The 13,078-nt window shown below is 36.9% G+C and overlaps 1 protein-coding gene across 5 annotated transcripts in view; it reads right to left on the bottom strand.

Moving 5' to 3' along the window:
* The window catches only part of Nox4 (NADPH oxidase 4), a 91,476-nt gene that overhangs the window by 47,139 nt on the left and 31,259 nt on the right, over positions 1–13,078 (bottom strand). For all 5 annotated transcript variants that reach the window (XM_057756059.1, XM_057756060.1, XM_057756061.1 and 2 more), the window contains 3 exons: positions 11,640–11,667; positions 6,195–6,267; positions 2,104–2,184 (listed from right to left, as the gene is read on the bottom strand). In XM_057756059.1, the coding sequence (XP_057612042.1) occupies positions 2,104–2,184; positions 6,195–6,267; positions 11,640–11,667 (182 nt within the window). The remainder of the gene's footprint in view (positions 1–2,103; positions 2,185–6,194; positions 6,268–11,639; positions 11,668–13,078) is intronic.

Here is a 13,078-nt window from a genome sequence, read left to right as displayed (position 1 = left end):
CTCTTTATTGACTTTGTTTAATCTCAAATCAATTATCTCCTGGGAGACTGAAATCCTATGGTAGATTGTTCTTCTTTACCTCAAGTATTCAGTACATTGATGGGCAGGGGCGTGGGTGCCCAGCACATAAAGATTGTTCTCATCAAGACTACAGTATACTGTTAAATAGAAATCTTAACATGCATGCATGAATCTTGTTTCTTACAACTCTACCTCCTTCCTATTAAAAAAAGATTGGAGGATGATATTACGTATGTGTTTTAGGAGTAAAAATGTGTCTGAATTCCCAGAAATGGCACAAAAGATAATGCAAAATAACTTGCCTACATATGTGCAATTGTTAATTAAAAAGAAAACTTTGAACAAGCTGAAAAATTTACGAGTAGCCATTTTCTTCATGTCAGAAACAGTCTATACTTCAATGAAAATTAAAGTTCAATAAAAAACAATATGTAATGTATAGTGCTTATTATATAGTGAATGGATATAAATGACACTCTGGTATTATAACAATCTCTTTCATTTCATTATAAATTCAACTATAAAATAGATTTTTATATTCAATTCTTCTGTAGCTCTTCTGATGGTATTTATATAAATTAAAATTTTCTTCTGCTATGATATTTGTTCTACAAAAAGAGCTTTTTAAACAGATCTTTTTCTTAAAAAGATTGTGTTAAAAAGGTCTTACTATAATCCCCCTTTAAAGTAACAACTCTTTGAGCTCCTGAACCATAAAAAGCCACTGTTTTGAATTGCAATGGAACTTCTTTTTTCATAATTTTTATTTAATAAGGCATAAAAGCAAAATGAATAATTGTATATACTAGTAAGTGATTATGTTTTCTCTTTCCAAATAGAAAGAAAAGAAGGGGAAAGGACGACGAAAAGGAACTAAACAATGAAGAGATAGTGACAAAGAGATTATAGTCCCAAGTAAGGCCAGATAAACTTTAAAGAAACATTACAATAGAGAGTCACATAATGAAAAGGGCGAGCTCTCAAAAATATGCATGTCATATGTGTGTGTATTGTCTAGCAGTAAAAAAGAAACTTCAAAATGTCTATGTCTGAATCAAGTTTATATTAATTAAGCAAATTTTGAAAAGTCACTGAATCTTTCTCAACCTTAGCTTCCCACTTGGAGCTTTCAAAATATTATCTTCTTAAAATCCTGAGAATTTATGTCAGAAGATATTTAAAAACATTGGACTTTATGGTTGGCCTATTGTATATGAATAACTGTATTTTAAATTACTGGCACCCTGAGTAGAATATGCTGATCCAATGTCTCCTCCGTGACCACAGTTCTGAACTCGCAAATTAGCCATTTAAAGGCGAGAGCACATGGTGCGTTCATGTATAAGCACAGCTGCTTTCCAGGAGAAAATGCAAAGAAATTCACTGTACCCAACGCTTTTGTTGCAGCCGAAGACTCCACAGAATGCACCTCCACCATAGGAACAAAAACAGTTCTCAGTTGTATCTATCAAAGTCCTCCCCTTTTGAGCAGCAATGATTGGTCAGGGTTCATGATTATTATAAGTGGTCAAGTTTCTGAAGCCTTACATCTCTATGTTCTAGAGTTGGGGTATCAAAAAAAATTTTTCACTCCAGTTGGAACAAAGTTGGTTAATATTCCTGTCCATACCAATGACATCCAAAACTGAGGAGAGGAGGGAATGAGTATTTTGAACATGCACCCTGAAATAACTAAATAATTTAGATAAATTACCTAACAGCTTGATAATTACTTTATAAAACAATATAACGTCAATGGGTCTGTTTCTCTAAGCTCTCTTTCCCTGGAAAAACTTGACATGAGATAATGGGAGGGCGCCAGTTGTACTCCTACCCGATACTATTTATGATTTGTGAAAACTACCTAAACTAGAAGAAAGTGACGAAAGTAAAATATAATTCATAGATCAGGACTTCAGCTCCTAGTAGGTGGGGCACTGACTGCATTGAGGGCACTTGTGGAACCCTGGGGGTGCTAACAAGGTGATTGCTCCTGCAGAGGCTCACCCTTTCCACAAATGTTTCCCTTCTGCTGTAGGTGAGGTGAGAACATGCATTGCCGGCACAAATTGTTTTACTTACCCTGAAACATGCAAGAGCAGCAGCATGTAGAAGACAAAGAAGAGGTTGTGAGTATACCAGAAGATATCATAATTAGAAACTCTGCAAAAGCAAAGCAGTTTATCTCAGTCTGACTATACCTTTGTCACATAAAAGGAACATTCATTTTGAAAATCATATTTGAAGAACACTGAACTGTCAATTGTCTAATATTCGTCTATTGAGATCAGGGTCTACACAAGGTAACTATCAAAACTCATGAGTAATGCTTACCATTTGAATTCAAATAAAGACCATGATGTAGTCTGATTTAGAATTTTTCTGTCCTTTTCAGTAGCATTTTCATTTGTTTGATTTTTGAGACAGGATGTCTCTATGGAACTCTGGAACTCGCTTTGTAGACCAGCTTGGCCTCAGATTCAAAGACCCACCTGTCACTGACTCCTGAATGTGGCAATCAAAGGCATGCACCACAATGTAAGCTCTTTTTTTTAATGTATTAAAATTTTAAATTGTCAAGTATTTTCCAATGTAATACTGTTCTGATTTCAAAGGATGTTTTAAAGAAGTTCAAAGAAAACTCAAATGGAAAGAAATGAGATTATCACTAAAATTTCAGCATCCTTGACCTGCTTCAGTCACTGCTTCCAGATTTCTACCTTGAGTTTCTACCCTGATTTCTTTGGCAATAGATTGTGATGCGGAACTGGAAGCCACAATAAATCCTTTCTTTTTGGTTGGTCATGGTGTTTCATCACAGCAACAGAAAGACGATCTAAGACAGTTCTGGTATCACGATACTGGGATTTTTTTGACACACCTGAGCACGTTCTGGGGTTGTGGTGGGGGTAGTTGTGCAAAGACTTGGAAGTTTGGAATAGAAAAAAAAATGGATGTTCAGAGTATACTGAGCTATTGTGGGAACTTTTAATGCAAAAGACACTGCAGACAACGTCGGTCTGGCATATAAATTTTCAGAGGGAAGTTTGAGAGTTCCTTAAAGACTCTATCTGGGATAATCCATATTTTGGACTAAGAGTAAATGGTTCTGGTCAGCCAGTGGTGAAAAACAGGCCTTGATTAAGAAGAGACCATAATCGCTGAAAAGAAATCCTCTGGGAAATATTTTCTCCAGGTCAGAACTTCGAAGTCATGGTCCAGAAATGGCCAAGTTCAGGCTGCCAACTGAATTGGGTAATGTGTAACAGTTTCCCAGGTGGTACTGATTTTGGAGGCATGAAGGGGTTATGGAGAGCAGCTGAGTTTTGGCACTGTGAGAGGTCTGGAGAAACCACTGGTAAAGGAACAGACAAAGCTGTAATAAAAGCTCCAGGATTGAAGGAATCCTAGAAAGAAGCAGAGGCTGAGCATCATGTGACAGGGCCAGAGTCGCTAACTAGAGCCCAAGAAAGGAAACCAGCTAAGGTGTGGCCCCGTTGCACCCCAGCATTTTGGAGATGCATGGGGAGAAACCAAGGACTGCAGCAAGTGTGGAAGGAAACTTGAGCCTGTAAGACAATCTGCAAGAATGCTGATGGCAGGACCATAGAAGTGGGGATGCCCAGGACTTTGAAGCCCACCTGACACAGAGCTTTACACGGGTGAACAATGGTTTTTACTTTGATCTCATTTGAACCATTCCCAGGTTCTTCTTTTTGAAAGAAGTAGTAAGCAATTTATTTTTGATTTTGCAGAATACAATGACGAGATTTTGGAATTTAAAGGAACTTCGGACAGTTTAAAGAGACTGGATCTTTAAAAATTGAATTTTAAAAATGGAAGAATCACATTTTATAATAAAAAAATAGATATGAAGATGAGACCTTGAGGATAAACAATAAAGAAAAGTAATACATTGTGTAATACAGTGATGTGTCAATTTCACAAGACGGCCAATTGTTCTAGCTTTTATTTGTTTTGTTTTATTAACTTGATACAAGCTAGTGTTTTTGGGAAAACAAACCTTAATTGAGGAAAGATTTCCACCAGATTGCCTGTAGGAAATGCTGTGGGGCCATTCTCTTGATTAATGGTTGATGCAGAAAAGCCCAGTCCACTGTGGAGGGTCTCCACCTTGGGCGAGTAGTACTAAATTGCATAAGTGGGCTGAGAAAATAGGGAGGAAGCTAATAAGTAGCTCCTCCACAGCTGCCAGTTCAGTAGTGGCCTCCAAGTTCTTGCCTTGAATTCCTGCCCAGATGTCCCTTGGTGATGGAGGGTAACACCTGAGGCTCCTAAGCGGAAACAAGCCCGTTCCTCCTCATATTGTCTTCTCATAGCAATAGAAACCCTAGCTAAGATAGTGTTATTGCTCTGGAGGAGGACAGAATATAAAATAAGCATCGTTTGTTGAATATATGTGAGAGGCACACAGATTTATTTTATTTCATGAGTTTAGAGTAAATATTTACGTATTAAATATTAGAGGTAGAGGGTAGATATTTGTTAGAGTTCTTTGAATGACTTTAATATTTCACTAACAACCTTTAAAAACCCTCTTTAAGTAAGAGTTAATTATTTTGCATTTGCTTAAATTATAGCATTTGCTTCCCCCAAAGAATGTCACTAAAATCTTCATAATATGAATTTTGTGCCTATCTAATTTGTTTTTATATTTAGGTCAAATACTACATGAATGTTAATACTTTCAATAAGTATCTAATGCTCTCTAAAAATTATCTATTTCAGGCCCATTCATAGGGAAGAACAGCCTATTTTCCCCAAACCTAGACTTTAAAATTTATAGTTTCTATAAGAAGCTTAAAAATACACTTACTTTTTGAGCCAAGTGTTTTATATCTAAATATGTATGTAAACATAATATCAGGTAGCTGTTTCAGAATTTACTATTTAAAACCTCAAGTTAACCCCAAAAGCTCAACATGCATAGGTTTTAAAAAATACTATGTTATGTGCATGGTGACATGGAAAGGTAAGATATGTTAACACGGAAAATGTTTAAAATTCTTATGTGAGTCCAGGTTCCGTTGGTGGAATGGCACATAACAATCAAGAGTAAGGGGTTTTGTCCAGAAAAATAAACCAAAGAACGGCAGAACTAATCTTCTGTGGTGATTGGGAGGTGAGTATGATTATGAGTAGATGTATATGAAAGTATGAAAATAGAGTCCTTTGAAAATAACATTTTTAAATTATTTTAAAATTGTATGCACATTTATTTGTTCATTAATTTTCAAATCTCAGTCAATGCAATAATTAAATATTTTTAAGTTATGAGACCTGTAGATATTTTTTCTCTCTTTTCCTTTATTCAAGCAAAAAGTTTGACTGATATGAGAGACACTTCTATTCTGAAATGGAGTGTGCTCACTCAGAAAAAAAATACATGCAAGTGCTCCTGACACATATCTGACACTTTTCGAGGTGTGTGGGAGGGAGAGGTGGGAGAACAGTGTGTTTGTGTGTGCTCATGTGTCGGTGTGTCTGTCCAGAAAGCCTCCATTATCCATCGGTCTACAGGTAGCTCCAGCCCAGTGCTGGGGTCACAGATAAGCACTATGCCTGACTAATACATTGAGAATATGGATTTGCACTCAGGACCTCATGCTTGGGTGGCAAGCACTTTCCCAACTGGGTCTTCTCCTAAGCTCATCACAATATTTTAACTTGAAAAATCAATGTGAATCATGTTTCTCAATATTTTAGTTTGTGTCAGTTTTGTTTCAGAGGCTCTACTTAAAACACTATTTTATATTATAGTCAAAACCAAAAACTACCAGCTGCAAAATATTTTTAAATCATATATTCCTGGGAACTCTCAAGTTCGGTGGGTAGGCAGTCAAATTCAGGGCTATATCCAATTATGTTTAATAGGAAAGATCCTGAAGAATTCTGCCTCCCAAGGTATTCAGTAGAAATTCCCATATATTATTCCTTTTGACTAGTAAAACGTAATTTTCAAAATCTGGAAAAGAAATATAGAAATGTCTCCACTGCAACCGTGCCAACCCACAAGAACCCGCTAATAATTGCACTGTCTAAATACTTTAGCCACCCAAGACTTTTCCTATCTGCATGGAAATGAGTATAAATGGACAGAAATGTGGACACCATGGACAGGTGAAGAAGGAAACGGTCACTCTGACACTTACCTTATTGCATAGGTAGAAGCTGTAACCATGAGGAACAGTACCACCACCATGCAGACACCCGTCAGACCTGGAACTGTGAAAGCATTTACAAGTGCATTTTAACTTAATACTGGGAGGAACTTTTAAAAATTATGACCTTAAAGTCTAAAGTATAGTACACCATTCAGTAGAAAGCCAAATTCAAATCGTATTTCTCTGTGTTACAACCCCTCCAACAGCTGTTAAGAAAACCAGTACAGCTTCAAAGTATTTCAGACAAGGCAGTCTCTCGTTCCTGGAGCAGCATTGCCGGACGTTGTACTCATAATGGTGAAGGCATACCTATTTCTGCACATACATAACCTACCAAATGAGATTCATTAATGCAAGAGCACCCTGTTTCCATGATTCCCACCACAATACTCACCTCCTTTACTTGATCTATCCTTGTATGGAACTACTAACTCCCTTCTGTATCACTTCTTGGACTTCACTACTTGGAATCACCTTTTCTTAGTGCGTTGAGAATCTTGTGCAGTGTGTTGTCTTTCTATTTACCCTCCACCCCAACTTCCAGACCTACTGTTTCCCCTCCCCCACAATTTGTGTCCACTCCTCATCTCCCCCGCTTTCCCAACAAGGCCAATTTGTGCTACTGAAAGATTCACAGATCTGTGGTTTTCTACTGGAAGATGGTTGACTTATCAGAAGTATACTTTTAGAGAAAATTGATCCTTTCTTTTCCAGCAGCAAAAAATTGCCAATAGCTACTCGGCTGGGGGTGGAATTCTATGCCCAACTCCGCTCTGTATGGTAGGATTTGGGCCTATTTTAGGCTTCGCATGTCTTGACTGTGCTGTTACAATTTCTGTGAGTTCATCTATGCATCTGCCTTGCTGGACTCAGAAAACACTGCTTCCTCATAGTTGGCCATCTCTTCTAACTCCTTCTTCAGCAAGGATCCCTGAGTCTTTGGAGGAGAATAATTTTAAAGGAAATAGTATTTAATGAAAGCTGCCATTAACTGACTGTAGCTCTTCATTTGAAAGTAAGAGTTCCCTCATCCATATTGGTATGTCATCATGTGGATCTTGTTTAGACAATCATATTGTTGAGGTATCATGGGTGCAGCTTCCATCTTGTATATAGAAAACACTACCTTGAAATAAATGTTCTAGCCCTAAGGTTCTTATAATCTGTTTTCCCCATCTTTGATGATATACCCTAAGTATGCTGGTGTTTGAGGAATGCTTCTAGATGTATTTTCTCTTCATATCAAACACGTGATAGGGGCTGTGAGATAGCATGCAGATAAAGCTGCTTGCCATCAAGCTTGACAATTTAGGTTTCATCCCCATAATTCACACAGTGGAAGTAGAAAAACTTCCACAAGTTGTCCTCTGATCTACCCCCTCATACCCAAACACTGTGAACCCTCCACAGACAAATAATGTCTACAAAATATAAAACCAATGCTCTGATACAGTATAAAATTCATTTAAATAAAAAAGAAAACCCACAGACATGTTAAAATTAATATTTTATAGCTACAAATTTAGCATTAGATCATACACCATGACTAGAATGAATAGATATATAACATCTAAGGTAAGATGTAAATAGATCCCTTACTATGTTACTACTGTAAAATTAATTACTCTTCCTATCTCACTACATTTCTTAATTTCATAAAATCACGTAAACAATAGTAAGTCCTAAATTTCCCATATGAGACTCTAAAATTGGATCAGAAGGAAGAATTATCCAACCGATTCTATCTGGAGCAGTATATATACTTCTCACTTCTCTTTTTGTTCAGGCATCACCTATGGGACAGAAAAGCATTCACTGACAGGTAACCACAAGCAAAACAACCAGTCTGGAAACCGTGTAGGAGGGTGCATGTAGGCATCATTCAGATTCCAGCGTGTCTGCAACAACTAGATATTAATGATATCAGAATACTCGCCATGTTAGAAACAAATTTCACTTTAAAGAGTCACATATAAAACAAGGGATCTAATCTCTGGCACTTAAAATTTTGAGTTCTTTTCCAAATACACAGACTTAGTGCCATTCGAAAAAACTGCCCTTGCCTTGTGCACCTAACCCGAACAATGTCTTCTGAGCAATTTTTTTTCCTATGTTACTCATTTCATGGCACCTTTTCCATTTCCTCTTGGTAAATGATTACTTTCCAACCATATGGGAGGAAATTAGTCCACCTCACCCTGAAGGACAGACAGTAGACTATTTGAAAGCAGTATCCCTAAGTGGCCTAGTTCCTGAATATATACTCAAAGAAGAAAGTCTATATCAACCCAAATACTCTTCTAAGAATATTCATAGCTGTTTTTCATAGTCGTGAATATAGATAATTACATTAACATCAACAGATAAGTAGAGAAATAGTTGTATTGCTACACATATCTGGAAAATTAATAAGCAATATAACAAGAAGTATTGATGGATTAAGAATCACCATGAATGAATCCCCCAAATTATTAGATTGAGTAAAAGATGTAAAGTTTTTCCATCCACTAACATGTAAAAGTGTGCTGATTAATTTTTATGTAAAAGTCTAGAATTTTCATGCTACCTTTTAGTTATGAAAGCAGCTGAGTCATATGAAGGGATAGAAGATAAGAGAGATTAAGGATCATATTTGGGAGCAGGGTAATGGAAATAATTGAAGTCTTGATTTTGGTAAAGACTAACTCATATGCATATTAAAGTCAATCAAAGAATGTGTTTTCCATATATATGGGTAATTTAGTGAATGTTAATTAGATGTGGAAAGATTTGAAAAACAAACAAACAACAAAACCCTCTACTTAAGCCTCAAAAGCTATGTAAGTGTTAGAATCCGTGATTATTACATACTATAAAATTTGGGATCTGATGGAGTTCCCTGATAATTTCAATCTGCCTTCATTAAGTATATAGTTTGGAGGATTCCTGTGGTAGTCTGGACCTGCCACAATTGGTCAATAAATAAATATCTGTCTACAAAGCATCTTAATGGGTAATTTGGAATACATCCACAGTTTTCTATTAGTAAGATATTCACTTCTGTTTCTCAAAAGAGTCGGAAGCATTCTTTGAAGAGTCACAAGCCTTATTAGTGCAGTAAAGCATCTCAGAAGAACTACAAAGATGCACTGGGCTCAAACGTTTCCTAAAATTGACTAGAGAATGTCCTGCATGAAGCAGAATGAGGAAAACATGGAGGAAAAATTTGGAACGAGAGGGAGAGAACATAGCAGGCTTAACTCTTGTCACTGGAAGATGAACGAGAAGCCCATGACCACCCAGCCAATCTTCAAAATGGTCTGACATTACGGTCTTGTAATTATTCCTCTGGCAAAGTCATAAGCTTACTGAATCTCATCTGAAAACTATACAGAGAAGAAATTCAATGATTTTTAAATCCCTTGATAAAAATTATCTTTTTTTTTCCTTTGGTTTTTCGAGACAGAGTTTCTCTGTGGTTTTGGAGCCTGTCCCGGAACTAGCTCTTGTAGACCAGGCTGGTCTCAAACTCACAGAGATCTGCCTGCCTCTGCTTCCTGAGTGCTGGGATTAAAGGCGTGCACCACCACCGCCCGGCAAAAATTATCTTTTTATGTAAAATTTGTTGTTGCTTTTATTTTCTGTATACCTGATTTGTTTTTGCAGTATTTTTAAACCCAGTATACAACATATTGGGTTTCATTAGAACATCTGCAGTCATATTTTGTTCCTGTTGAATCTCCCTGTTTTCCTCCCCCTGTTCTCCTCTCTCAGGTCCCGTAGGCTCTCCCAGGCACTCACTTCCACTTTCATGTCAAATACTTTTTATTGTCTGCTTTTCCCCATTCCACCCCTTAGGGTTTTAACCCTCCCTCCATGATTTCCTAACACACATACACACACACAAATTGAAGTAGGATTTGGTTGTGGGAGATAACACACAGGCTTTATCCCTGACATATTTTATATGACATAACTTTCAGTGCCACCTATTTTCTATAGATGTCATAATTTTATTTTTCTCCAAGGATGGATAAAATTCAATCACATGTATGTACTATATTTTCTTTAGCTGGTATGGTTCCGTTTCTTAGATACTGTGAATAATGTAGAAAAAACATGTATGTGCACATTTCTGTCTCTCAAAATGATTAAGAGTCCATATAGCTCATACTGAGTACGAAGGTCTGTCACAGACTTTTTACCCAGAATGTACAAGCCCTGGATTCAGACTCACAAAACTGACTGCTGATCAAAACATATAAAGTAGATTATTTCATTCAGATAACGTAAGAAGAAATATATACAATTGGTAAAGATACCCAAACCCATTGTAATTACAATGACCAAAAAGGCAAGGGTTGAGACTATCTTAAAGAACCCAGGACCTAGTAAATGCAAGTAAATAGGCAAAAAATGTTTCTTACTACATGGGATTTGGGGTAGATGTATGCAACAAATTAAGGAGATAAACAAGTGGCTTTTGTTTTCAGATAAATATTGGTGGACTTTTAAAGTGTATCATTGGATGTTTAGTCTTAAAAAAAAAAATCTTGGTCCAGTAGTGAATCCAGTCAGATTGAAGAACATAGAAAATACAGCACAGGGGACTCTAAGTGATAAACACAGAGTTATCCTTGAAACATTCAATGGCTTCTAATACATTCTTGGCTAACAACTAAGCTAAGTTCTAATCCATTAGACGCTTGTGGACATAAATTCTAAAACACAGGAAAAACAGACTAAAATTAATCACTAGTCCAGTTGCATAAACTTGCTCACATGAATTATCCTTATTTATCTGAAAGTACTTGAGCCCCTCAAATAATAAAGACATATACTTGTATTTTTGAGAAAGAAAATTAGCACATGTATTCTTATTTATTTACATCTATTCATATGAAAATGATTAATTAGTAACCTTTACAATGCATAATTGCACCAAACTGCCCTGTCTGAATGACCTTGAATGGATAGTCTTGAAAAGGAACAATCAATCACAAATAGAAAAGGTAACACAGACCCAAAACATAAGTAACTATCTTGCTTATTGATTTTAAGATCGAATCTCGCTTATCAGTGTAAGATGACTCAATTATTAGAACTGCACTGACGCCAAGAGTCTGGTGTTTTCCCTCTAAACTTTGAGAGCAGGTACTCAGGACATGTATCTGACCTTCCACAGCACCAGTCTCAGTTCAAAGCAGGCCTTCTGGGGGCATAGGCATTATAGTCTTTTCATTCAAAGAACTTGTCAAAGAATGTACAACAAACCCATGTCACTAATTGCTTTTACTCTTTATATATTTGAGCTCCAAACTACCTGCTTCCTTCCCTCGGCACTGCAGCATCATAGCTAGACTATTAACATCACTTATAGAATGTGAGGATTTGACTATGCTAATTTCCAAAGGCCTTTGTGAATCTAAGGAAAAACAACAAATAACAACTTACCAGTTGTGAAGAGAAGCTTTCTAGGATCCTGAGAAAAGAAAAAAATAAAATATTTCACTAGAAAATAAAATGCTAATGGTATAAACCTCTGCAAGAAGTTTTCAAGTTTGTGGCCGTGTATTAGGAATTAGAGCAGCACTCTTACAGTGTGAATAACAACTCAATTAAGTCTCAGGACATTTTTGCATTATATAAAGCAAAATCAGAGAAGTCTTCCTGTCTGAGAAAAGGGAAGCGCTGGATAAGGTAGAAGGCCTGACCATTGATCTGATTACAGGCTGTCTGTAATGTTTATTCTTCAATGACATTGAGACTCAACAGCTTAAGCTATATTACAAAATTGAATATATATTATGGTCTCACTATGTTGCCCAGAATATTGTAAGTTTAGAAATTTATTATCGTCCAGACTCTACAAATAAGATAGCTTTTAAATACTCTGCATTCAATGCCCCCCAAAAATAATTTTTAACTCTAAAACACGGGCCAGTCATTTTGGCACATGCCTTTAATTCCAGCACTCAGGGACTCAAAGGCAGGTGGAACTCTGCGAGTTAATGGCCTGTCTAGTCTACTAAGTGAGTTCCAGTACAGCCAGGGAAACACAGACATGTCCTGTCACCTCCTCACGATCTGCCATCTGAAAGACTAAAAAAGGCCAAGACAGTGGAATATTGGACAACTAACTAAGCAGATAGTATGAAAATAGGAAAACTAGCCGGGTGATGGTGGTGCACGCCTTTAATCCCAGCACTCGGGAGGCAGAGGCAGGTGGATCTCTGTGAGTTCGAGACCAGCCTGGTCTACAGAGCTAGTTCCAGGATAGGCTCCAAAACCACAGAGAAACCCTGTCTCGAAAAACCGAAAAAAAAAAAAAAAAAAAAAAAAGAAAATAGGAAAAGTACTGTAGGTGTTGAAGAAGTATGAATTATAGAAAGAGGAGCATAAAAGGGAATGCTACGCTAAGGAGATAAGAGTGAGAACTAGAAAGAAGCAAATATTGATAATGTGAGGGAAGGCTAAAAAATAGCACAGGGAGTTTGGTGGAGACAGAGAAACAGAACTCAGCCTGATACATGCCATGTGAAGAGTTGACACTGGACAGAGAATCTCAGGGCTTTACTTGGTATATAATCACTTGATCATCCTTTTAAGAGTAGCAATTCCCATGCCCTAGTCATACTAATCGAATCATACTGATGTTTACATATGGTCCTAGAGGCAACAGATTCATTGAACATTATTTGAGGTATTCAGTTTTACAATTTGTTTTGTCATTTGTTTCCTTTTAGGAAGACAGTCAAACAAATGATTATAGTGGTGTTGCCCGAGAAAGCTCTAATGGTATGTGAAGGGCTAAATGGAGTATGGAATGAGGAGAACATTTAATAAGAGGGCAAGTCACTGTCATTTATCATAAAAGGGCATGGAGACAGAGC

This window comes from Chionomys nivalis, chromosome 23, assembly GCF_950005125.1.
Source record: "Chionomys nivalis chromosome 23, mChiNiv1.1, whole genome shotgun sequence".
Classification (NCBI taxonomy): domain Eukaryota; kingdom Metazoa; phylum Chordata; class Mammalia; order Rodentia; family Cricetidae; genus Chionomys; species Chionomys nivalis.
This window is presented reverse-complemented; position numbering and strand designations above follow the sequence as displayed.